At 41.1% G+C, this 25,417-nt stretch overlaps 1 protein-coding gene across 1 annotated transcript; it reads right to left on the bottom strand.

Annotated features, from left to right (window-relative positions):
- Positions 1–3,721: 3,721 nt before the first annotated feature.
- Positions 3,722–21,905, bottom strand: NCEH1 (neutral cholesterol ester hydrolase 1). Its single transcript, XM_032192968.1, has 5 exons — positions 21,728–21,905; positions 13,941–14,169; positions 12,533–12,602; positions 9,971–10,142; positions 3,722–8,506 (listed from the first exon to the last, which is right to left on the bottom strand). The coding sequence occupies exons 1-5, from the start codon at positions 21,863–21,865 to the stop codon at positions 7,889–7,891; spliced, it is 1,227 nt and encodes a 408-aa protein (XP_032048859.1). The 5' UTR covers positions 21,866–21,905; the 3' UTR covers positions 3,722–7,888.
- Between the last annotated feature and the right edge of the window lie 3,512 nt (positions 21,906–25,417).

Here is a 25,417-nt window from a genome sequence, read left to right as displayed (position 1 = left end):
AAATGAGAAACGCCCTCATTGTTCTATCAAGATCAAGGAGATTTGGCACTCAAGCAAGAGCTGCTGAGAGAAACTAGAAGTGACGGTGGAATTCCCCAGCCCTATCTGTGGTAAACAACCTCTCCTTTGCCCGGGCCTAGCACGGCTGGGGGAGAGGCTTGTGCTGCTGCTGCCAGGTCCTGGAGGCAGGAGAGATCAGCACTGCTGGTCTCAGAGCTTGCTGCTCTTGTTGCTTTTTAAACTTCCCTTCTTCCCATGCAATGATGATCCCAGGATCCCGAGACAGACAGCAGTGTTACTCATGGCAAGGATTAGGTATTAACAGGAAAAGCACCTTCTGCCTTAACTTGTTTTTCATCTGGATAACTGAGAAAATTTGTTACAGATCCTGGTACACATTAGCTTTTAATGATTTCTGTGCCTCACCTTGTTTAGAAAGGCAGGTTTGCTCCCAGTTGCAGCTGTGGACCCTGAGTTACACTGGGTCAAGCCAAGGTAGATGCCTGCAAGTGGGGTCCTGTCAACACAGACGAATTGGAGCTGAGTTAACCCAGTTGCCCTTCATTGATTACGAGTGAGTAAACAAGCCTGCTGTGGAAATCTTAGGAGGAAGAACATCCAGCTGAGTTTGCTCTTTGGGTTAATATGCAAATAGTAAACGACTTGGTCTTCACAGCTCAGGAGATAACTGACTGAGCAGGCAGAAAGCAGAATAATTTCTGCTGAGTATAAAGATGCATTTCAAAGTGGCAATGAGAAATAAGTTAAAGTTGGAATTTACGTTTGGAAGCGAAGGCTCCAAGAGCTGGGATGAGTGGCTGATGTAAGTAAGCATATGCCTCTGCCTTGAGGTGATGGGTTAGCAAATCTTTTAGATCTTGCTCAAACTCAGAAACTCCCTTGGAAGCTCAATCAGCCCAAGAAATCAAGAAGTTGGCACTCTTTAAAGTAGAAGGCCTGAGCCAAAATTCATGCCGACAGCATCATTTTAGTCTGAGTAAAAGGAATATTGCAAACCAAGAGTCAGCCTGTAATCTTTAACGAACTGGTTCTAGATTTGTAGCATTGCAATGTATACAGTGCATATATGCATACATAAAAGAATATATGCATATATTTTTTAATAAGTAGTTCCTTACAGTGTTTAAAAATGTATCCCATAAATCCATGATGTTCTGATTAATTTTTTCAGCATATTTTTGTGGGGGACAGGAGGGTGAGTGGTGAAAATCCATGGGCAGATACTGAATGTACGCTGTTCCTTTACAGAGCCATTCCTACACTGCAGTGCTTTGCAACCCACAGCACGTTTGCATGGAGGGAATGAAAATGCTGGAGCAGATGATGTGACAGCTGCAAAAAGAATGCAGTGTGTGCATGTGGCTGGATGGTGAAAAACAAAGGTAACTCATCTGATCACTAAAATAACTGGCTGCTGCAGATGCCAGGGCTGCTTTGGAAGCAGGCTTCTGCTCCAGTGTGCAGCAGAGGGTGCATGAGGCCAGCAACCGTGGCCTTGTCCTTGCAACCAGTTGCCTTATGTAGCATGAAGGAGCAGAAACATGAGAGCAGAAATAGCCCAATTTCCCCAGCTATTACCCCCCAGCAACCATTTCCAGGTCACTCACATCTCTCCATAGATTTTGGAGATGATGCTATGCCTCCTTTCCATGCATCACTGATAAAGACAGATGTATATGCAGGCAACTGAAAGTCCTAAAAATGCAGCACTGTACAACCACACAGCTGCATCCTTGCAGCAGCAAGGCAGACTATCCCTTTGGTGTACGCGCTCACCCTTTCAGATCTGCAGAATAGGAACATGCACAGGTGTCTCACAAAACTGAATGTGAGACGCAAATTAATTGCACATGTCCTTATCAGCTTGAAAAACTGAACTAATAGCAACTAGGGCTGAAAAAAATCCTTATGGTATGCCAAAGACTGAAAGTGTATCATGCTGAAATAGAAAAATGGCTCTATGTGGCTAATGGCTATGTGGTAATGGCTCTCCCCCATCCGCCCGCCCCGAAATCTGAGTAATATCAGATTAGTGTGAATTTTATGCCTTGTCCGTGTGTGAATTCATAAATAATGGGGCCTGGGCTGCCAGGAAAGTTTTGGCACAATTCCTGCTATAATGCTTTAATTTCTGTATTTTGTTTTTGAAAGAGGCTGGACCTTTTCAAGTCTTTGTTTTAAATGCTCCCTCTGCTGGCTATCGTGTAAATTACATTTTAATTGAAAACAATAAAATAGAACTGCTAAAGAAATTACTAAGGCTAATAGCAAAAATTGTCTTCATTCCTCCACCACACTCTGAATCCATCTCAAATCCCATATATTCAGCCTATCCCGATACTGCCATGGTGTTTGTGGGAGAGCTTATTTTCTATGACATCAATTATTATTGCTGTTTTAAATCTCCTTGTATAAAATATGCTCCCTCCTTTAATCAACTCCTCCTATATCCCTAGACTGTCTTATAATTTTAAGTGCTGGGGTTTGTTGAAATTCTGCCTCAAAAAAGAATGATTGGCTGTGATGGAAATATTTAGTGTTGGCTTATTATTATAAAACCAGAAGTAATTAAAAATTTTCTGTAAGAGAAGTTTTAAAGGAGAGGCTGTAGGTTTTTTTTTTTTTTTTTTTTTTTTTTTTTTTTTTTTTTTTTTTTTTTTTTTGTCCTGTCTTCTTGTTGAATAGCTGATAAACACTTTAAAATGCTGCAGAAAATCATGGTGAAAAATTATTAAATTTACATTAGGAGTAAAAGGTAAGAGATGCTTATGATGTGCTGCCAACTATTTAAACATTTATGAAATAAATAAATGCCATTGGACTAGCGCCAGGAGAATAAATAAAGGCAAGCAGAAAACACGTGCCTCTCCCGGGGGTGAACAACATAATGCCTGATCCTGCTTGAAAGAGGGGTCTCAGTGTGAAGCAAGGAGCAGAGAGCGGACAGGAAGGATCCGAGTGAAGGGCATGGTCAGTGGGATGCCAAGGGGCTGATTTCTGTGGCAGATTAACTGCATTGGAGTGTGCGGATTGGCCTTGTGAATGCAGCGTTGATACACATTTCTGTCTTTAGACCACCTCCTGCTGGTTTAAATAGAAGCTTCTAAGTCTCTTGAAGTATTCTTATTTTTTTTCCCCGGTACTTTTTTTCAGCAGGACAAAAGTGTTATGTTCTGTGAAAGTCACAGTACCCTGCTGGACAAAATGACAAACCTGCACATTACGATAATTTAAAAGTAATGCTGCTGTGACCATTAATAAATGAGAGAGCAGGGGAAGAAAATAGGTAAGAATTCAGAAAGAAAAAAACATGAAGGCAAATAGGAATGAAAATGGAACTAGGATGTCCACTGGATGAAACTGATTTCAAACATAAATAACCTATAAGCACGCAAAATTCTGTTTATAAAGCAGAATGAAGAACATGAGCTCAGCTGTCTATCTTGAAAGAGAGAGGAACAGCACTTGTGCAGGCATTGTCCATTTTTCAGCATAAGCAAATGTGGTCAGCGTTAATCATTTGGGAGCAATCAAGTCAGAGAAGGTCACATTCACAGACCATGGACACAGCAGCAAGGTTTCCTGCTTTGAAAACAACCACCCTGCCTTTGATTCAGCATTTTTTACAGGAACTCAGAGATCTCCCCTTTTGTTTCACTGGTCTCTGTTACTTGAAAACTCAAATTGGAAGCGTTGCACATCTGGAAAAAACAAGTCAGACATATTTCCACTTTATTTGTTCTTCAGTTTGGTAGCACATTTGAACCACACTTTCTACTTAGATCTTACAAGATCTTTCCCCTGTAATAGGAAAGAAGCAAAAACAAAAAACAAAACCAAAAAAGTCACACTTAAGTTACTAAATGCATTCACATCACATATGTTGTACTTTGTATTCCTGAACATCATAAATAAGAGAACATTAAACCAGCTTCTTTAAAAAACAAACAAACATTATTACAGGTCATAGCAGCTTAAAAGGCTTAAATCAGGTTAATCTACTTCTAATAGTTTTATTTGAAAAAGTTTCTCAAAATTTATTAAGAGATTAAAAACTGATGCACCTAATCAAAAAATAGAGGCCCAAATAGTACAAAACAATGCTTTAAAGATAAATAATTTCTTTTTAGTTTGCAGGACTTAAAATCCACAATGACCTTTCTGCTTTGGCTTGGATGCAATTTTGCAATTACTTAGATGAAGGTCAGGAAATTCTAGTTGCTAATGATTTTTATGAAATATCTTTAATTTGGTTTGGGTTTTCAGAAATGCTCAACTCCCATTCTTTAAGATGTTCTAACCTAGACAGACAAAAACTCCACTTATTTCTGTCAGTATCAGCCAAAACTACTGGGGAACTGCTAATATATTTCCAGTGAAATAGGATTCAGATGAGTATAGCTTCTGTTATGCAGGCTTTTTATTTGAAGCTTGCATTTGAATGCTTTGATATCCTTGCAATGGACAGTTAATTGAAGTGTAATTGTTGGAAGGGGAGGGAAAACAACACAAAATAGCTGTCTGCTTAAAGTAGTTAGCCACACTCATTTAATGAAGAAGGAAGTAGACCAATTTATTGAGCATCTTCTTTTAGAAGACCAACTTTTCACTCTACGTAGGTGAAGTATTGTTAGGAGTATTTCTGAATCTGATCCTAGAACGTGTAAGGTGCTCTGAACTGCTTTGATAAATAACTAAGGAATGAAGGTGCTACATACACCCAAGCAAATACTTTTCAGATGAAGAGTATTGAAAACAAAAACGAATAAAGCTTTTGTAACGTGCATTAATCTTAATCTCTTCCTTGCAGGCACCAGATCTCTGTAAGGCCTGCTGGCCCTGCTGAGCTGAGCCAGTGCTCTGTTGGGGTGAGCTTGCAGCAGTTCAGCTGGAAGCAGAGCTGAACTTCTAGCTCCAGGAAAAGCGACTGCCTGCACAGCAGAACAAGTAAAGTAAGAGGAAAGATGAGACTGTGACTAATGCTTACTTCAAGGTTTACACTTAATTTTAATTGAGTATCTTGTGTGGCTTTACACCAAAAGGTCTTTTTATAACTGTAACTCAGACCTCTTTTTGTATGTAATGGAAAATGCCACATATCTTTGCAGCTATTTTGTAGTTAACCATACATCTGCATGATAATCATGGTATTTTGATGGAACTAATTAATACTGTGACATCTCATCCAAGTTGTGCTGCCATCTTGGATGTCACATCAAGCTGGTGATAACTTAGTGAATACATTCAATCCAGTTATATACTTACTACCACTTCTTGTGCCAAGACTTTAATGTGCTTCAGTGCATGAAGGAATTACACAACCAACTCCAGGAATATATATTCCAGCTCTCCGTTTCATTTCAGCGAAAAAACGGTAGTGATTATATTATAGCTTCATAGCAGATATTTATAAATTAGCTATAAACAAATGCTGATCTAAAGCACTGCAGACAGCTCTTAGGTAACTTAGTTATTACAGAACTGATAGGAATAGTAACCATTTTTTTCCCAGTACCCCAACGACTACCTTTTAATGACTGCAGGCTGAAATAAAATTATACCTCTTCTGACATAGCCTTATTGTAAGGGGGAAAGTCAGGAATAAGCCTATTGTTACAACTCAGTGTAAAAGATTTATTTTGACTCAGTCATGGTCCAAAGCCAAGTAATTGGAGCTGTTTGCATACAGTGGATTGGATACAAGTACAGGCCCCTTTTCAAGATCGGTGATTTGTCTTTTTGAATAGACACAATTTCAGTTGATATCTGTTGTAGGTGTAAATTGTATCTACTGGACTTGTGTTTATGGGGGAGGGAAGAAGAGGTTTAAATCTGTAAGAAACTTTAAATTTTTCTGCAGCGTTAATTGTATATATTGGCCAAAGTTTATCCTGATTTGGATTGACACTTGGCTGCTCTAATTCCACCAAGTCTTTGTAACAATCTAAACAGAAAAAGAATCTGGGCCACTGATGAAAAAGCTTTGGCTTGTGACCTCCATGTGAACCCATGCTCAGAAATTAATTTTGGCCTGCGTGACTGAGTCTACATTGAGGTCTTGTCTCATTAATACATACAGCCATAATAACAAGCTGGTGTTTTTAGGAAGCAATGATTTAGCAAAGCCATTCTCTTTTTTAATTTATATATCTGTGAAAGTGAGCTATTCTGTATATATCTTAAAGTACAGAATGTAGCCTGATTTATATTTTAAATGAACTTATCAGAAATAATCTTATGAAATTGTCATGATTTCCTGCAGCTGAGAACCCTTACCTTACTGTACTTTCACAAAAGCCAGGAGATAAATCTGTCTCCTTCATAAGGGGACAGAGCCTAGCAGCACCACCAGCCACGGGGTAGACTGCTTTGAGCCAGCTGTTAAAGACTGATGGAAAGTCAGAAGCCAAGGGATCTGTTCAGTGCACACCAGTCAGTAACATATCCATGTTCTTCACTAACATCTGTGAATTCAGTTTCACAATTCCTTTGTGAGGTAGGAAACGACTACTCCCTGTCTTTGACTACTCCCTGTCTTGCAGAAAGAAGAAAGTGAGGCACAAGGAGATTAAGCTGATCTCCTTAGGTCCTATAGGAAGTCTGCAGCAAAGCTGACGATGAATTTAATCCCCTGGTTTAGTCACGGGACAGCTGCCCTCTCTTTGCCTAGAAAGGCTGGGCGTGACATTTTGGTGCAGCCTCCACCTCTGCAATCAGAAAACATCCTGGAAAGAAAGTACACTTACACTGGTGCAAGTGCTTTCACTTCACTGTCTTGTCTCTCTGAATTTTAAAGAGCGGCTCAAACTGTACAGATGTGCTGCACAATAGCTAGATCACGTTACCTGGCATTTTAGGTGCAGTCTACAAGACAAACAAGCTATAGCAGCAAAGCTCCAATGTAAATCTCCAGTATAGACTAGATCCCGCTTCTATTTGTCCAATTCCCTCCTTCAAGGAAGGATGAAATACAATGAATGTCATAAGCACAAAAGAAAGTCAATGAACAAAAACTTCTACTATTAATTACAAACTTTAGTGCAAACCACACAGCAGATTATTTTTAGTATGCTCAGTATTTTCTGTAAGGAGGTTATAAACTGAGGTTTTAAATGCTGACAGTCATACTCTTTAGCCATGTAGTCATCTTTCAAGCTCCCATAATGAACCCAGATTCTGCAGGTACGCATTTTATCCTCCATATTTCTATGAATGCTATGATTTTTTTTTTTTTGAAAATGTTTTGCTCTGTGCATTTATAAATAACTAGAAGACCATAAAGACCAAATTCCAAAGCTGAGTTACGTTAGACAAGTCTCTTAGCCAAGCATCATCTTAACTACTGTTTTTTTTTTAAAAAATTTCAGAGCCTTTTGTCTGTTTGCCTAGAAGCTGTTCTGCTGTCAAAGGTGAGAGTGCTCACACTTTCTTTCCCACCAGCAAGCGCTCAACACTGTTGAACATTACTTCTCCCTTTTATATATTCAAACATAGATGTAAGCACTCGGCTTTATCTGGCATCATTTTACAGTCGTGGCCCTTGTGCCTAATTAAGGTTCAAAGCTTGAAAGTTTCAGCCAGTTAAGAATGCAACATGAATGCTGATCTCCTTTCTCAACGATTGTTTACATTAGGCAAGTTATCTGAAAAGAAAAAAACTCCTGAAATCTGAAGAAATATTTCACAAAATACTCTGCTGGGCAAGGTCAATTGAGCTAGTAAATGCTACAGCTAGTCTGCAGCCCCTCCACAGATGCAGCTGAATGGATGAAGTCAGTATTTGGAAAAGTGCACTTTTTCATTCTTTGATCTTTTACAAGAACCGACACCAGAGTTGAGCACCCTGTATCTTCTAGAGACTCTCTCCTCAGAGGTTTTCATCCAGCCATTTTATGTAGCTGTTCCTAGTCTGAATTCCCGCAGAGAAATCAGTAGGCCAGATCGTGAATATCATACAGCCATGAAAGCAGTCATCGAAGTGATCGAGTGTGACTTCCACGCCAGCATTCTCTAACCGCTTGGCATACATCACCCCATCATCTCTCAGGACGTCGTTCTCACAAGTCAGGATGTAAGTCTTTGGCTGCAGCTGCAAAGTTTCATTTTCTGCAAGCAGCGGGACTGCTCGCACATCAAGGAGCGCTGGTATCTCCTGGATTATTTCAGCCATGCCTGTGGGTTGTACTACAGGCTTGTAGTTCTTTTTGAATGATGAAGGCAGGAGAGATGTCCAGTTTAGACGTCCTCTGTAAGAGAGTGCTTGACCGACATCAAGAGCAGTGTGGTTGTTAATCAGCAGTGAGTGAGCCAAGTCGTGATTACCATTGAAGTAGTCTATCCAATAGTTGATCATGACGTAACGGGGAAGAACAGGCATATTCATGTTCTGCTGATATGAAGGGGTATTGAAGTCAAATGCCTGAAGGACTGGATAAATTAAGGCCTGCAGTTTTGGTCTGATGGTCAAATGCTCATCTTTGCTAAGCTGCAGGAAGAACATAGAATAAAATAAAGATTACAAAGAAAATAAGCATTACAATATCAACCCTGAACTTCACTCAAACTTGTAGGCCAAATTCTGTTCTTATGCAATGCCTCTGGCGAAGAATGTTCCTCTTTTGTCTGAAATACAGTCTTACCATTTTATTTTGTTTTAATGATGGTCATTCAGGACAGTTTTAGTACCAACAGAAAATCAGTAGCAGGCATTTATGGAAGTGTATAAGGAAAGTGTAGAATGGTATTCTCTAACACACCATTTGAACTATTTGCAGATGAAGGACTTCTTGAGTCAATGTAGCTATCCAAGGTTTTATAGCTTTTCGTGTATTTCTCTTCCACAATTGTAGCTTTTTATTTGAGCTTTTGCAAACTGTTAGCATCCAGTCCTCTCTAGCACAGGCTCACTATTTGCAGAAACACCTTTGTGGTGGACTTGAACCAAACATCTGCATTTGGTTTGAGCCTACAAAGTTGGCATTTGGTACCCTCTGATTCTTTTAGTGAAAGAATCAGTAAACACTTGTTTTGCTTCACCTTCTACTCAAGATACAAAGATCCATATATCTCATCTTGTCTGTCTCTTTCAGGCTGAGGAATCTTAGTGCATTTGACCTCTCCCTGAAACAGTCCTACATCATTGATTTAACTGTGCATCATGGAAATGAGTTATGAATGCTGTTTCCAAAACATGGCTCTATCATGTTTATCAGTCCTCAAGATGAAGACTTTTAGTGTTAATTGTGCCTTATTAATTTTCCCCCTAATTCAATATTGCAAGGTTGTCATGATAATTAGTTGCCTTGGCAGGGTATGTCCTTTATCATCACCAATGGTTATTGGCAATATAAAAAAGCTAATAATAATATTTCACTCAACCATGAATAATACTATTACTTGCCCCAGGCTGCCTTTAAAATCTTTAGTAGATTAAATTCAGATTATGTTTAAACTGGAGATACACAAAAGAAATTTCCTTAATTGTCTTCCTGGAGCATTTCACAATTTAAAGAAGAGTTAAGCTTCACGTATTATATTTTTTGTCCTTCATTAGTATTTGAAGGAAAGAACAATCTATTTTCTACGACAAGCATCTGAAAATAAGAAGCTAAATTGATAAATTATGCATGTAGCTAGTTACCTACATAGGTAAATAAAGAATTCCTCAGCAAAATAGTTTTAAGAAAATCATTTAGATAGTTGCTCTTAAGCTTAGTCCCATAACAACTTATAACTTCAGTAAGACATTGCAAGCTACGTGCAATATGCAATCGACTCATTTTTCTTCTGTAGTGTGACAAGATGCTTTCTTTCAATAGAGAGCTACTGCTCTGTCTCTAACACTGGCACATCATCTCATGATGATGCAGCATAAAGAACCTGTCAACCTGTATGCACCACTGAATTAGGGATTATTATATCATAAAACATAGCAGACACTGGATGTTACCTGCTGACACACAGCAGCAGCCAAATTTCCTCCTGCACTATCACCAGAAATTGCGATTCGATTTGGGTCAACTGAATACTCAGCTAAGACATCAGGCTGCAAAAAATGCTTTGTAGCACGAAGAGCATCATGGAATTGCTCAGGGAAGCACACCTCTGGTACCAGCCTGTATCTACAAAAGAAGAAAAGAGGTAAGAGACAATTATTACCGTTAATGTACTTCTCTCTCATGATTAATAGATGCTATCTGAATGGCAAATAATTATTTCATTAAGATAAATACGATGTGAAAAAATGAGGTGTGTAGTACTTAATCTTTTAATTAACGCTCCAATTCTGAAAGATTTACAAGAACCTATTAGATATGAATAACACCAAGATGCTATAATATCATGCAGCACTTTCTTGGGATTTGCCAACAGAGCATTTCATCACATTATAAAAATGAATGAATATTAGAACAACCCTTGGCGAGGGAGTCATTACTGTTGGCCTGTTTTTGATCGCAGCTCCCCACCTTAACTGCTATGACAGAATAAGTCACACACGCCCAACACATACGCCCAGCTGAGACAAGCATCTCAGCAGTTCTGTTTGCTGGGAGGAGAGGATGAACATTGCTGTACCTCTTAGCTCTGTACCAGGAAGTGAACAATAGCCAGGAAGTGAAGTAACACCAATTTGTGGTAATGTAACAGGTTGAATAATTCATCTCCTTTATCAAGGAGAGAAGCAGGAATGTATACATTTCACAGACTGGAGCACACACAGATAAAACAGTCTGCCTACAAACAGACAGCAGCTGAATTCTATTTACTACATTTTCTCAGTTTCTAAATAACAGTGCAGGAGAAGTCAGTTCATAATTTACTCAATCATTTGTAAGGAAAGAGTTGTTACCAGGCCTCATGGTGCAAAGAACATTTTTCCACTTGTAGCTTTTTGTATTCTTAACAGATTTCACATGTTCTTATTGATCAATAATATTTTGAAAGAATGTTTTTATTGTCAGCTTGACAAGCCTAAGTCTTTACATAGGTGTCTTAGCCGAAAGTGAAGAAAAAGGCTTGAGAACATCAAAAGCATTTTATTTTGCCTTAACTTCTGCCAAACAAAATCCTGTTTTCTGGTTCAAAACATTTTCTTTGGAATCTAAGCTAAAAAAAAATCTACATGTAAAATAAATTTTAAGCTTAATTTACATGAGTTGTTTCCAACTTCAGATCTATCCTGCTTTCAGAAAGCAATCTATATATTGCATCAACTACAAAGGAATATGAGAAAGGCCTTTGGGAACGCCTTCCAGAACTGAGTAACATTGTGTATAGATCATGAAAGCGAGACGTGCAACTAAACCAATGAAAAAAATCAAATTAGACTTCAGTAATTGAGGATAAATGCCTTGATTGAAAGATACAATGGCTAAAGAGAAGAGACAAACAATAACTGAGAAACAACCACCAGAAAAGGAGTATCAAAAAACTTTTCCATACCGTAATTATTTGTATGCTTTTTTTTTTTTATAAAAACAGTTTTTCTACTAATAAACAAAGTGAAAAGCAACCCCTCAACGTACACTAGAATGAACATTGAATCAGTAGCACCAACTCCATATAATTAAATAGTAATTAGATCACAGAGCTTGGTACGTAATCAACTGCAAGTCAGAAACTTGAGTAGTTAAATTAAGTGATTGGTTTTGCAAAAGAAAATACTGAAATTGACAATAAGGATGGGCAGAGTACCAATCAAGTTGGAGTCATCTAGGTAATGTAGTTAGCTAGTTGAGAGGTTTGTTTACCTTGGAATTGTTCAGCTAGTAAAAAAAAAAAAAAAGGCAACCCTGCTTCTCTGCTGTCTAGCACCCTGGCAGTCTCCTGCTCTTGAGTGGAGTACGGTGCTTACATGAGAACAGTGGGCAATTGAGGGAACAGCAGGAACTGCCAGACTTCTCTGTGTATTTTGGTTAATGAGCAGTGGTAAATGATTTGCTAATTTTTATGTTGCAGACCCTTGCTCAGTGGGACTTAGAAAATGTGTTTTATAGACCGACTTGGTGTTTTTGTTTTTAATATATTATATGCTTTCCATTAAGGATGGAATAATTCACTTTAGTTCTGTGTAGGGTCAGGGAGATGCGGTTCAGCCTTCCTTCAGGTATATAACACGCGTAAACTGCTTGTCAAAAAAACTGAATTATAATGCAAGTCATTTGAGTGATCTCAGGTTTTAGATGCACTCCTTACATACAGATATATTTGCAAAATACACTAAAACTTGCACTTTAGTTTCTGTCCAACTGATTAAGATGCTAGTCTTTTCCCACATTTCTGCCTTCTGAAATGGCTTCTAAAATAATCAGAAATTCAAACGAACTTTTGATGCCATTCTAATTTGTTGTCATTCTAAAAGTATAAAAATATCAGCATGGTAAAGAGAATTATTGTCCAAGTTAAAGCCTTATACAGAAGTCAGTAAGAAGGGAAAAGGGCAAAGCTAGAAGAACTACATTACGTATTTCTACAAACTTTGAAGTTATTTGATCTATTTTAGATTACTCACTCAACAGAAACAACCACAGCATTGAGAGATTCAGCCATGATTCTGCAGAGGTTGTTATAGAGGCTTGTTCCTGGAATGAAAGGACAGCATTAGGGACATGAAAGTCCATTTATGGCAGTACTTCCCAAAGCCATACGTAAATCTTCCCAGAAAATAAAGATATCATGCAAATAGAAGCAAAGTAAATAAGATCAGCTTGCAACAGATGAAGTTCCAAATGCACATTCTAGCAGAAGGAACATAATTCACTCTTCGAAAAGATCTGCAGCCTAATGCTTTCTTTCTCATCTGTTTCTTGGTGACTTGGAGCACGTCATTTCATCCACCTATCAAAATTCTCACAACTGGGCAAAATTCAAGGTACCCGTGGCTTGCAGGCATTAGCATCCAGAAACAGTTATTACTGTATGAGTCACTGCTTTTTCTTCATGTTATTATACCATCTATTGCTTTGATTCAAATGAGCTGCCCTATTAATGTCAATGAACTACTCATTTAAGGGAGGATTAATCACAGCTATCCTATTTATCAGTGGACTGATTTTCTTTAATTTTATTCCTTTCCAATTATGCAGTTGTTGATTCCTGGTACTATAAAATATACTAGGACACTAAGTGTTTTCTAAAGTACCCGGTCTTAGAATTTAGTATTTGGCTGTGACATTTGTGCCATTAACTTCGGCAACCTGGACTTAAGGATAGCATCTGACATGCCTGAGTTACAGTCATCCAAACAAAGCACAGTAATTTAATACAAACTTTTGACACAATAAATCTTATGCAAACTGTTACTGCACAAATGATGTAGACAGGACTAATAAACATCCCTTAGGTAGGCCTAAGAAAACCCATCTCAAAGCCGTTTCCTCTGTAAGAAGAGGAGCAAAATGTTTAGATGCTACAGGACAAAGAGACTAGGATTTCCAAAGGCATGTGAAAACCAGACTTTAAAATGTATTTATGACTCTAAATCTCACATAAGTCGTGGTCTAAGTGACTTGCATATATAGTCCAAATGCACTTGGTGCAATCTTTGCAGCGTGCATTCCCAGGTATGTGCTGTCAGGAGCCATTAGCAATGGTCTTGCACACAATTTTGTTCAACCCACTCTGTGTAATTTGTTTTGTATACTACAAAATTTATTGTCTCGTGATGTAACAAAATTAACCTTTTGGTCCTTTGACAACCCATATCCAGATAAAATATATACTTTTGCAGCGTGTCAATAGTGTGTATATATAAATATATTTAAATTCTCCCTCCCTTACATCTGATCTACCAGAGACAGTTAATATCTGAGTTAAGTCTTTGCAAAACTGTCATCCCTGGCAGGAAAAAACAGCTTTTGGTTATTCCTTCTGGGAGGAAACCAGAGGAAAATCCCATTCAGTTACTAGCAGACACATACTTGCACTTGCCAAGGCCCAGCCTCCCCCGTGGATGTAAACAACACTGCGCTTGAGCGTTTCATCTGGTTTTCCAGGAGGTTCAAACACTCTGACTTCCACACCGTCGAAAACAGCATCCGTTATGTTAATGTGCTCAGAAGAGACAGACTTCAGCTTGTCGAACGTACAAATCAAATAGTTCAGAACTATCAGGTGATGGCTGAGTCTGAAATAGTGAATCAGGTGACACTAGAAAAAAAAAAAACAAAGGAGATTTCTGTTACTTCAGAGCATATCACATTACGATACACTGATGTTTAATGCAACTGTCTTCAAAAGGCAGCTCCTCCATAAAAAATTATATAGGTTCTTAGAATATTCATCAGAAAATGAATGATTATCAAAGACCCATAATGCTTTTAAAGCTGTATTAAAACAAAACCCTGTCCCTAACAGATTCTCTGTTGTCATAATAAATCAAACCAGGAACACTACGCAGATCAAGACCAGTGTGAACGAGAACTAAGATCCTTGCCTTTGAAAGACACCCCCAAAAGAGACAAACCCGACCAGCGGATTCCACTGTTGGAGTTGTGAAGCTCCTCAGACCAGTGCCAGCAGAGGGCAATACCACACAGTCAATGTTTTTGTGGTAGTAAGGCACAAAATAAAGTATTTCTCTTGTTCCACTGCAAGACTTTCCATTTCCAAATAAAGAAAGTTTCCAAATTAAGAAAGCTCTCAGTGATTGCAAAGGCATCTGAAAACACAAATGATCTCATACAAATACAGTGCTTATTTACTGGCTTGTCCTGTATTTGCCTGATGAATCGGAAAGCATCTGAAATATCCAAGACGCATGGCTGGTTTGTGATTTCTTCCTTGGAAACTAACGTGTTACTTCTCTTGTGTGGGTATGTAAAACACTAGGTAGGGAATGATTTCATCTTTCTGTTTGCTTTTGATAGAAGGACAGATTTTCTCTTTTGGCTATCCAGGATTTCATTTATTTTATTTTATTTTATTTTAAATGAAAACCAACTTTGCCCTTAGTAAACGTGCTTCTCTCAGCAAACAGTACTGGGACCTAAGGCACTCCAGCCTAAATGCCTACAACTTGCTCCCCATGTATGACTTGTGCATCATTGCTGTATGTATTTGTTCCCATCCCCTAGGTGGTGCAAGAGGGGCAGCAAAGGGCGAGCCAAAGGACTGTTGGGACTCTGATGCAGAGACTGGCCCCTAAAAATAGTAAGTAGCAGGGGTCTTTCCCCTTTTGCAGTTATTCTTTACCCTACAGAGGAAGAACAGAAATTGGATAATCAGCTAAGCCTCTGTGTCAAGGCAATGGAATTGGGAAGTACAATGGATGCATATACCTGATGTACACCTGTGGGACCACAGCTGTAAGGAAAACAGTCAGCTGTGACCTTTTATGTACAGATAACAGATGCTTAAAAAAAGAGTGTATTGTTAGGAGTCAAGAGACTTGTTTACACACAGCCATTTTACTATTAATTCTGCTAGTATCACCAGCACAGTGCAAAGCTGCTGGTATGAATTACAGAAGTCCAACACCAAGGAGAGATCAGTTACACAGGTACCAGCCTAACCATGTCCACATTGCAGAGAACGGGTAGTTCCTTTAGCTTAGCCTGTACAAAAACCAAGTGGAAGCCAAGTTAGGTTCCTTGTGACAGACGTGATATTGCAAGTAAGAGTTTTACAGTCTCTTCCTGGCTTATATGATGCATTTACAAGGAGAGACATTTCATTTTCCTGCTTTTTCATCACTGTACTTCTGGACTACCATTTTCCACAGTCACTTTCAGTGCTAAGTCTCTTCTCAAGGAGAAGGGACAGCTAATGGAGGCACACCACCGCCAGTAACACATCCTCCAGAGGAAAAACAAATTTTGAAGCACTCCCTATCAACTGAGAGGCTTCCTGCCTTCAGCAGTGTCCATGCCAGAGAGGATCTGTTCCCTTAGGTCTACAGTCCCTGTTCTTATGTTTTCAATCTGCAATAGTTAGTTTCAATGTAAAAAAAAAAAATAAAAAAAATAAATCTAGCTTTCATCTGGGTCAGAAAGACCCTGCATAACCCCACTTCAACTGCAGATTTCTGTGGAAAGAGACAGACTTTGAAATTTTTCCCCAAAGACTCTATGACTGCCAAGTACAACGCACTGGTATGTGAGTGGGGAGAGGAATCCACTTCCAAAACAAGAATTTAAAGAAATGGCTCTCTTCCTGCTTAGCTTGCGGTAAGGTTACCCTGCTGAGATCGTTTGGTGAGACTCCAAATTTTGAAATGTTAGCTGCTTTATGGATGGATCATCGTTTCTTCCAACAGCAAGGTTTTTCTCTGGGAAAACAAACAAACAACAAAGTGGGCAGAAACACCGAATTCATGAGACTGTCTCTATCTTTGAGTTTCTGATTATGCTTTTCTCCCACTGTTATTTAAAAAAATCCCCACAGGAAAACACCATTCAGGCTTGACTGGTGAAGAGTAATGCACCTATTAATAATTTGACGTGCAACGTATTGAACTGCCACTGCTTTACCCAACAGATCTGATCCTCTGTGCACCCCGTAGAGCTTCCCAGGGAAGGTAACCACTGGGAAACAGAAACAGTGCCAGGCAAAACAGCACATCTGTAGATTTTTCTGACTGTGCTGCAACAAGCATCCCATTTTAGTTTTCTCCTACTTGAGTTCTTGTTCTTTGTAGACAAGATTACCACGTGTTCCCTGGGATCGGAAGTGTTTTATTTCCACGGCTAGTCACTGCTGTTTACTGACAAGCGTTTTGCCCTGGTTTTTAAGCTGCAGAGCACCGTGGCCCTCTGCAGGTTTATCAGATGCTTTTTTTCCTACAATAGAACACTCTTTCCGAGAACCAAAAAAAACAAAGTCTGGAAGAGATACCTCATCCACCAGGGCACAAAAGGAACAGCACTAATTTATTTTTTTTTTGTTGACACGGGCAGGTTTTTTTTGCCAAGCACTTATCAGGCAGATTCTTTGGAAGTATATCTAATCAGTCATTTGGTTGTTATTTACAACACATCAGGACTGTACATGTACTTTTTGCTGGCAGAGAGCTAGTCTTATCCAAAGGTCCTACAAACAAAGCCCTTATTTTATATATATATATATATATATATATATATAAAATATATTTATGCATTTTTAAACAAGTCTCATCACTCTGCAATAGAGCCACTGGCAACAGAGGATGTATTTGGTGGTTGGCAAAGTTTCACCCAGGACTGTGTTGCCACCCGAAGGGCAGAACTGCCTGTCCTGTTGCCTGTGCTTCCCTGGCACCTTTCTGTGTTGGCACTAACAAATGTGAAGCCTTGGAGTATCAGTTTGCAGTGCCAGCTGACTACAAAACCAGCAAAAACAAACAGCAAACCTCAGCCAGGTCATTGTCACCTTACTGATAATCCAAGGAAGGAAAGAGGGAACGGGGGAAAAGGACACTTACCCTTTTGGCAACAGCCCACAGGTGGATTAGCTTAAATCAGTTATAAAGAAATGCATTCAGTCACCTCATGTAAACAACAACTGGTTTGATGTTTGTTAGTGTTCGTGACTTTACCACCTCTCTCGTGACAGAATGCAGGACTCTTGCAGGTTATCAAATCTAGCACTTGAATGTAGGGAATTACACGTATGCAGTCAAGTGCATACAGAAGAGAGAAGAGGAACAGTGATTTCTCTGGTAAAAAGGGAAAACAGACAGTGCTGTAATAAGAGACAATGAAAAGGAAGAGAAAGAAGAGGAAACTACACAGTTAAGGGACGACAGAAAAGAGGAGTTCCGTGGCAGCCACAGGCATGTGGCTTTGACCCAAACTAAACAATGTCCCAACTCTTCCCATATCATGACCACGTCTTCAGGCATCAGCCTGAATAAACACCTCAGGTATCAGGGAGATGTGGCCTGAGAACTTCATGGGACTGACAGGTGGGGTGACACACACCCAGTGAGCTTGGTTGCTATGAACAGCACAGAGCTGCGTGGGCAGGAGGACCCTGGGAGAGGACGAGCAAGGCAAATGAGATTTTGCAGCTACTCGAGCCAATTCAGCAAGTAACTACGATGGGCAGATCGCAGCATGCCTACTGGCAGCCTATTGCCCAGTTCTCATTGCAGGGTTTCATTTTGGGGTTGTTGCCTCTCTGATCCACGGCTGCTTTGGTAGTGGTGCGATTTATACTCACGCTGTGATGATCCCAACTCTCCAACAAATCGGGCAAAGCAGCCTCTACAGCCACAGCCTGCTCTTTCAGCAGGATGTCCCCATAGCCAGGGTTGAGGTAGGGACAACCCACAGATGCCCTAAAGACTAAGCTGTTTAAGATTAACACCTTCCTCTGGGTAAATTCTTTGGCAAGGGTCCAGATGCTGAGAGATTTAACTTGATGCTGGAAGAAACTGTCAAGAAGTGCAGAAGGGAGTTCGGGTTGCGATAAAAAGCAGGTGGAATGAGCAAAGACCTGTTCTCGAGAGAGGCACCATTACCTCACCTTTCGTTACCTAAATTATTGGATCCTAGGTCCCTAAATTATTAGGATTCTTCTGTTGGATCCTCACCTGGTAACTTCAGGAAGATTCCCCAAATGATCACTGGAATTGTGCTTACCCCTCCTTCCTTGTACTTTGCATTAGTTATGTACTCTTTAGTACAAAAAAAAATAATGCTTATTTGTGTTGCTAATTTCTACTGAACTCCAGTAGCACTCCGCACATTAGGGTCGTCTGTCCTCTCCTCGTGACTCCGTTAGCTGATGCTGTCCTAAAGACCACATGAACCATCCAGCTTCGTGCATATCTGACCTTCAGTGCTGAAATTACTGCAACAGGCTGCATGCAGATGGCACACAAAGGCAGCGTGCCACCGCAGCCAAGCTGCTTCCTTCACTGTCTCTGCAGCTGGTGAGAGGCCAGGAGCTACACAGACCTTCCTGGCCTCAGCTGCAGTCAGGAACTGGGAGTTGCTGTAGCTGTTTGTATTTTTACACACAACAGTGCTGAGGACTACGCCAAATCTCACTCGTGACTCACCGAGTAATGATGCTGATGCTGGGCAACTGAGCTTTTTAAGACTTAGCTTCCTACCTTTAAAAGTTGTATCTGCTTCTGAACAACACTATCCTCAGTTCAGGCATCACTTGGCAAAGCACGCTGCTGTAACATTCGAATCCAAAATGCCAACTACAGTATCTGCAGATAGCAAAAGACTAGCAGAAACAAACAAACAAACAAACAGACAAACCAAAACCAGGCTTATTTCCCCATTTTACTGTGTGCAGAACATATTGTTCTGACTGCATTTTAGGCAGCTTATCCCTTGTAAAGCTTTCAGGTGGCACTCTATTTTCTTTTCTTTTGCAGAACCATTTCTTAGTGCAGGTGCATGACTACACAGTACAGAATGTGTACTATGCCACTGGAATTTTCAGCAACCTCAGATAAGGCACTCCATCTCCTCCCATCTCCCCTGAAGTAAGATCAGCGTGCTAGGCTGCTTTTGAAGTACGTTTTGAAACCTGCTTATGGAAACTGCCGTGTAAGCATGACATGTTTTTAGCCATGTGATAATACATAAACATTCTTGGAAGTGTTTTGCTCTGATCCAGGGCACTGAGTCAGTCCCAAGCCTGTAAAAAAAAATTATTTGCTGACTGGGACAAAACTCTACATAATGACTAGGTTTTGTGTTTAATATACTGAAAAGCAGTGCCAGCCTTAGTATGTTTTAGTGGCAGTGATTATTAAAGTGAGAAAACAAACACATTGTTATCCCTAACAAGAAGCTGTCGTGCTCAATTGTCAGAGTCAGCACAAATCTATTTCAGAATGAGGGAACAATTGTATTTGAAGCACGTGAAGTTTGCTTCATGCTCTTGGAAGAAAGGATTACAGTACACTGCAGAGATTATTTTAAAATAAAAGCCACTTAGTAATGTACTTCTGTCCGCTATCAAGCCTACAAAGGAAAGTAATAAATAGCAAGCTGAAAATACATTCTGAAGTAGGTGAAAGTTCAACAATCACATTTACAGCAATGTTAGAGCATTTGGTCTTGCAACCTCCGGTAGACAAAGAAAAGGGAAGCTCAGCTCTACAGCAGGACACGCTTTATTTTAGATACACACACTAAAGCTGTCTGACAGAGTAAGTACTCAGGCTTAACTTTTACAATCCTAGCCTCAGCTCACAGATCTCATTCTTAATGGCAGTCACTTATTCCTAACTTCGTGCCATCTCTCAGTGTTGGAAAGACTTCTAAGTGCTTAGAAAGCACCTTCTCCTTCTCTCTGGAAAGAAACACCCTAAGGCTTTATGCCTCTGTGCAAAATCCACTTGTTCCTCCTTGTGAACTCCATATGGCAGGGTCTGTTACTCGTTCAGTGATTTTTTCTTGCTACCTGAGCTCACCTTTCTAAGGCCGGAGATGTAAATGATTGTCTAAGAAGTTACTGCTTCCTCCTCCCAGAGGTGGGGACAGCCATGGACACCTCAGCACTGCCTGCCACCAGGCCCAGCTGGATTCTAGCAGCTCCCCTTGGGACGACAGCCTCTGGGATATCCCAGAGGGGATGCCATGCCCTCTAGCCACCAAGCTAGGGACGCCAGAATCCATCCCACTATGCCCCACATACCACAGACAAGCAGAACGTGTACATAAGCCAACAGCAACATACATATATATAGTCCGTCATATGATGTCCTAAAGATAGCTCTCCTTCAGCTAGAGGTTATGGACGTGGTTCAGGTGTTCCTGGCAGACACGCTACGACGTGCTCTGCGGGCAGCACGCTGTGGCCATCACTGCCCCTCTGGTTACGCCTTCAAAGAATCCCCTTGAGCTGCTGGTTTAATGGTTACGTTTTTTAGATACCAGCACAGAGCAAATGAAGGGCAAACCGCAGTTTTTAAACAGAAACCTTAGGCTGTTGCAGGACATGCCTATGTAGTTTCCACGGCGCATGAGTATCATGTCTTAAAGGAAAGGTATACAAGCGAGAAGTTTTATCCTTTCACCCCAGAAGTATGCTTTGGTTCTGCGGTATGTTCTGACAGGAACACAGTGGCTCAGCTGAGAGGTCCATCGAGCCCTACCCGCCCGCAAAAGCAGCGACCAGAGAAGCTGTGCAGAGGGTGAGCACAAGTCTGGACACCGTCCTTTCGCTTCCGCAGTCATTGCATTAGGAACATGGGAGGCACATCCCCACCTTTCGGCATCTATTTATGGGCCCTCCACCCATGAATTCATTTAACGCCTTGCTGAAGCTGACGATACTCCCATCCACACAACGGAGAAGCTTTTGGACCTTTTATGCACAACTTAAACTGCCGCTGGGGATAACAAAATTGAAATACTTTAGCACACGCAGCGCCTTACATCAGGCCTGACCGTGATCGACTCGCATCAGGACCACCCTAGCAGGGGGAATCAAGCTCAGGAAATTTAAGATTGCTGATCTGTGTCAGGTCAGCATGCAAACACTGCCAGGGAGCGAGGCAGCAACCACAAAATGCCCAAACTGTCATGCACGTCCCTCAACATCTGCCGGGAACCCCCCACATCTTCTTTCCTTGACGCATTAGCTGAGCCATGGAGGTAAAACCCACTAATTCCTCGCTGCCCATGGGCTGGAAAACAGCCCCACGAGCCCCTCAGGAGCCCCCCAGCAGGCAGGGAGCCAGCCCGAGGGGCTCCCCCCACCACCACCAGCACCAGAGGGGCCATCCCCAGGGGCGGCCGCCTGCCCCCCGCCTCACCGTCTGCTGCACGGCTCGGAAGGTGGCGTCCAGCAGCATCAGCTTCCACGAGTCCGACACGGTGCCGGGCAGCGGCAGGTACACGTAGTAAGCGGACAGGGCGGCCAGAGCCGGCAGCAGCACCCACACGGCCCGCATGGCCGCGGAGCCCCCCCGCCGCTCCTCCTCCGTGCCTCAGCCCCGGCCCCGCTGCCTGCCGCCGGCCCTCGCTCCGCGCCCGCGCAGCCGCCGCCGCCCCGCCCGGGGCCCGCCCGCCGGGGGAGGCCGCTCCGAGCGGCTCCAGCGGCCCGGGGCCGCCCCCCTGGAGGTGTTGGGCTGAGGGGGGCCGCGCTGCCGGCACTTTGTTCCGTGTTGTGTTTGGGATTGGGATTTGGTTTCCCTAAGGAAGGTTTGGGTTAGCGCACAGCGCCGCTGGGATTTACCTCATGTTTGTGCCCAACGCGAGGGCGGTTTCTAGTCTGGGCTTTGTCACCCCCCCGTGAGTGCTTTCCCCTCAGATAAAACCCCTCTTTTTGCAACATTTAGGAAACAAATACCACAGAACCCGGTCCAGGCACAAATCAAATATGTTCCTCAATACCTCCTCACAGAGCCACCTCCAGTAAATTAAAATACTGATTTAAATAGCTAAAATCACACGCGTTATGGAGCTGATGAAAAGAACGAACATTAATTTTGACAGTAATTCTGCTGTTAAAATTAATTTGTAACGCTAAAAACCACATAGAAATTCAAATTCCTGGAAATTTAGAAATTTAGAGTGCTGGAAAGGACAAACTGCCTTTAAAATTTGGCATTTGGAGAGGTAATAAAAGGAAAATATGTTCCTAAGAAGTAAAATGCCAGCTTCTAAACCAGCTATCCTGGAACAAAAGTTGAACCTCCCAGATACTAAAGGCAGGAGAAGACAGTTTCTGGACTTTGTGAGGAAATAAGAGTCTCGAGCATCTTTAGCCTTTAACTCTAACAGCAAATCGAGTTCCTATCATTTTCAGAGCCAGCTTTAAGCAGGCTGTGGATGTGAAAGGGCTGTTAGGAAAGCAAGCTTTGTCAACAAAGCAGCGTAAGGTGAGGTTCCTGAGGTCTCCAGCTGTGAGCTATTCTTGTCTGTATTATTTTGTGCTCATCTTTCCCTTTTATCTTGTGTCCTCCTCCCCTGCCTCCCTTGCCTTGCATACACCCATTCCCTTGCTTTCCAAAGCATCTGTCCCTAAACTCCACATCCAGGAACCTTGAGTGGAATAATTTGTACCTGTCTTTTTCAACAGATACCACTGTTCGCAAACCCTGTCCTAGTCCCACTCCTCTCACCTACTTATCTCTTAGAAAAAGAGATAAAAAGGGTGGCTGGATTTCTTTCTCTGGTTTCTCATGCTCCCACTGACCCCCACATGTTGGTTCGCGGCTGAAGGAACAAATGCAGCCAATTCAATGTGAGTGATAAAGCATAGTTCAACTTTATTGTCCGGATAGCCTAACTTTTGTAGTGAACTTAACAGGGGCGTACAGTGTTTCACACAAGATTATTGGTCAAAAGCACTCAGACAAACAACTACAAGAAAACAACCCCACCTGCAAGAAAACAACCCCCTTGTGATTAGCAGTCACATAGACTTGAAGCCAGCTGCTGGTAACAATATTTTTCTGAATTCCTCAATTGGGCGATGTGGGAACACTGTCATGGGAACTTCTCATAGTTGCCCTGGTAGCTTGGTTTGCTCAGCTACAGCAAGCCATGTGATTTGCTGAGGCCTACTCCTGGTTGCTTAAAACAAGCTCAGATCGAACAACTGTTCCGCGGACTCATGTCCATGCCCTTTGTGCCAATTCCCAACACCCATATACATCTTGTGCGCAATCTCCCTCCTGTCCCACGTTCTGAAAGCTACTGCTCTTGCTAAATGGAATAAAGCTCTCAAGGAATCCATTCCTTCCAGGAATTCATTGCAGTTGGTTGAAAAAACACTTTAGTTCTTTAAAAACAAAAACAACAAATTAGATAAAGTTAAACCCCAAAACGAATGCTTGCAACTTATCTATGGGACAGAGGCAGTAAACTACGTAAACTCACACCCCGAAGCCAAGAAACTTGGAGGCTGTTGCTACACATACAACTGGCAGAGACAACACAGGGCATCAACATTCCCTTCGGGCCTCTTGGGGTTACATCAGATTTTCCCGTGTAGCTTCATTGCTTTTTCTACATGGTATTAGATCCCACGATGATTATGTGATAGGACTCACTGAATGATTGAGTCTCCTGGAATTTTCTCCCTGTGGGTGTTACTGCAAGACGAAACTAACTATTTACTTAGTGTTATACTCAGGGTTATTGGTGCTTAGATAACTGGAAGAAACAGCAAGTTTCAACTGCATGCTACATTGTACGCAACAAAAATAAAAGGTGTTTGTATTTCGGAGACTTTTATAAGAAAAACACTTCGATTTTTAAATGGGAGATATATAAAGAATAGTAATTATTTTCTGTCATCAGGTCTGATCTAAATTTTGGTGAGAAAAAAAATCACAGAATCACAGAAGTTCTAGGTTGGAAGAGACCTCAAGATCATCGAGTCCAATCTCTGACTTAACGCTAACAGTCCCCACTAAACCATATCCCTAAGCTCTACATCTAATAAACCATATCCCTAAGCTCTACATCTAATGTTCTTCATCTACATGTTCTTTATAAAAGCAGTTAACAACTTTTCTTAAGTAATTGCTACCTAAAATTTGTCCATGTTTTCTCAGTCCCAGGAACAAGGAAGAATAGCTTAAGATGTTTAATCAGAATACCCCAGTTGCTATATGAGATTTTAATTCTAGTTTTATAAACCTATTCAAGAAAACGGGTCAGCCACTCTATGCATGGTATACCACTATTTATCTATGAATGTTTATACTTCGTTTTTGTTGTATTTAAAAGTTTGACAAAGAAGTGACGCATCTACCACCCATTAATCCTAAACCCTGATAAATATGCTTTTCCTATGTTTGCAGGTACATTTTATATAGCTCCTTTGAGTTTCTAGAGGTCAAGTGGCAATGAATGTACAATCACCCACATATTCTCCAGAACCTTTACCACAGAAATGATGAGTCCACTACGGCAGAACTTGTTCCAAATCTACGGGAAACCCGGCCCATGGCTCAGGGAGTGTGGGAACCTGAAGACCTGGCTGAGAATTCCTTTGCGAGGATGCAACAAAAGAAGAGCATGGAAAAAAGCCGGTGAGGGTTATCCTGGAACTGTTGAATGGTGATGAGCTTTCAAGGTCACAGAAGGACCTCAGGTTAGGTTTTACTCTGTCTGTGTGTCACTGATGGCATTGCATAATATAAAGCGCAGTTACTGTATGACTAATACTTGGCTGACTGAGGTGTCAAAATTGAAACGACTGCCTTGACTTCCGGGCTGCTATTGATACCTTTTCCTTAAGAAAATAATCCTTATTTATGTGTATCTTTCTTCACACAAACAACACCTGCTACCGTCTTTATTTGCGTTTTCCTCTTCTACTTTCTTCCAAATCATAAAAAGTCGATAGACTCTTACTGACACTAACGGCTGCTGGATCACTCATGAAAATATTTGAACTAATAAAAATCTGTAATATAAAAAATTGAATAAGATCTAAGAACTCAATTTGGCATATAAGAATTTAGCATATAATAGGAAAACGTGCAAAA

Source organism: Aythya fuligula, chromosome 9 (assembly GCF_009819795.1).
Source record: "Aythya fuligula isolate bAytFul2 chromosome 9, bAytFul2.pri, whole genome shotgun sequence".
NCBI lineage: Eukaryota > Metazoa > Chordata > Aves > Anseriformes > Anatidae > Aythya > Aythya fuligula.
The sequence above is the reverse complement of the archived record's forward strand: the minus strand, read 5'-3'. Positions and strand labels throughout refer to the sequence as shown.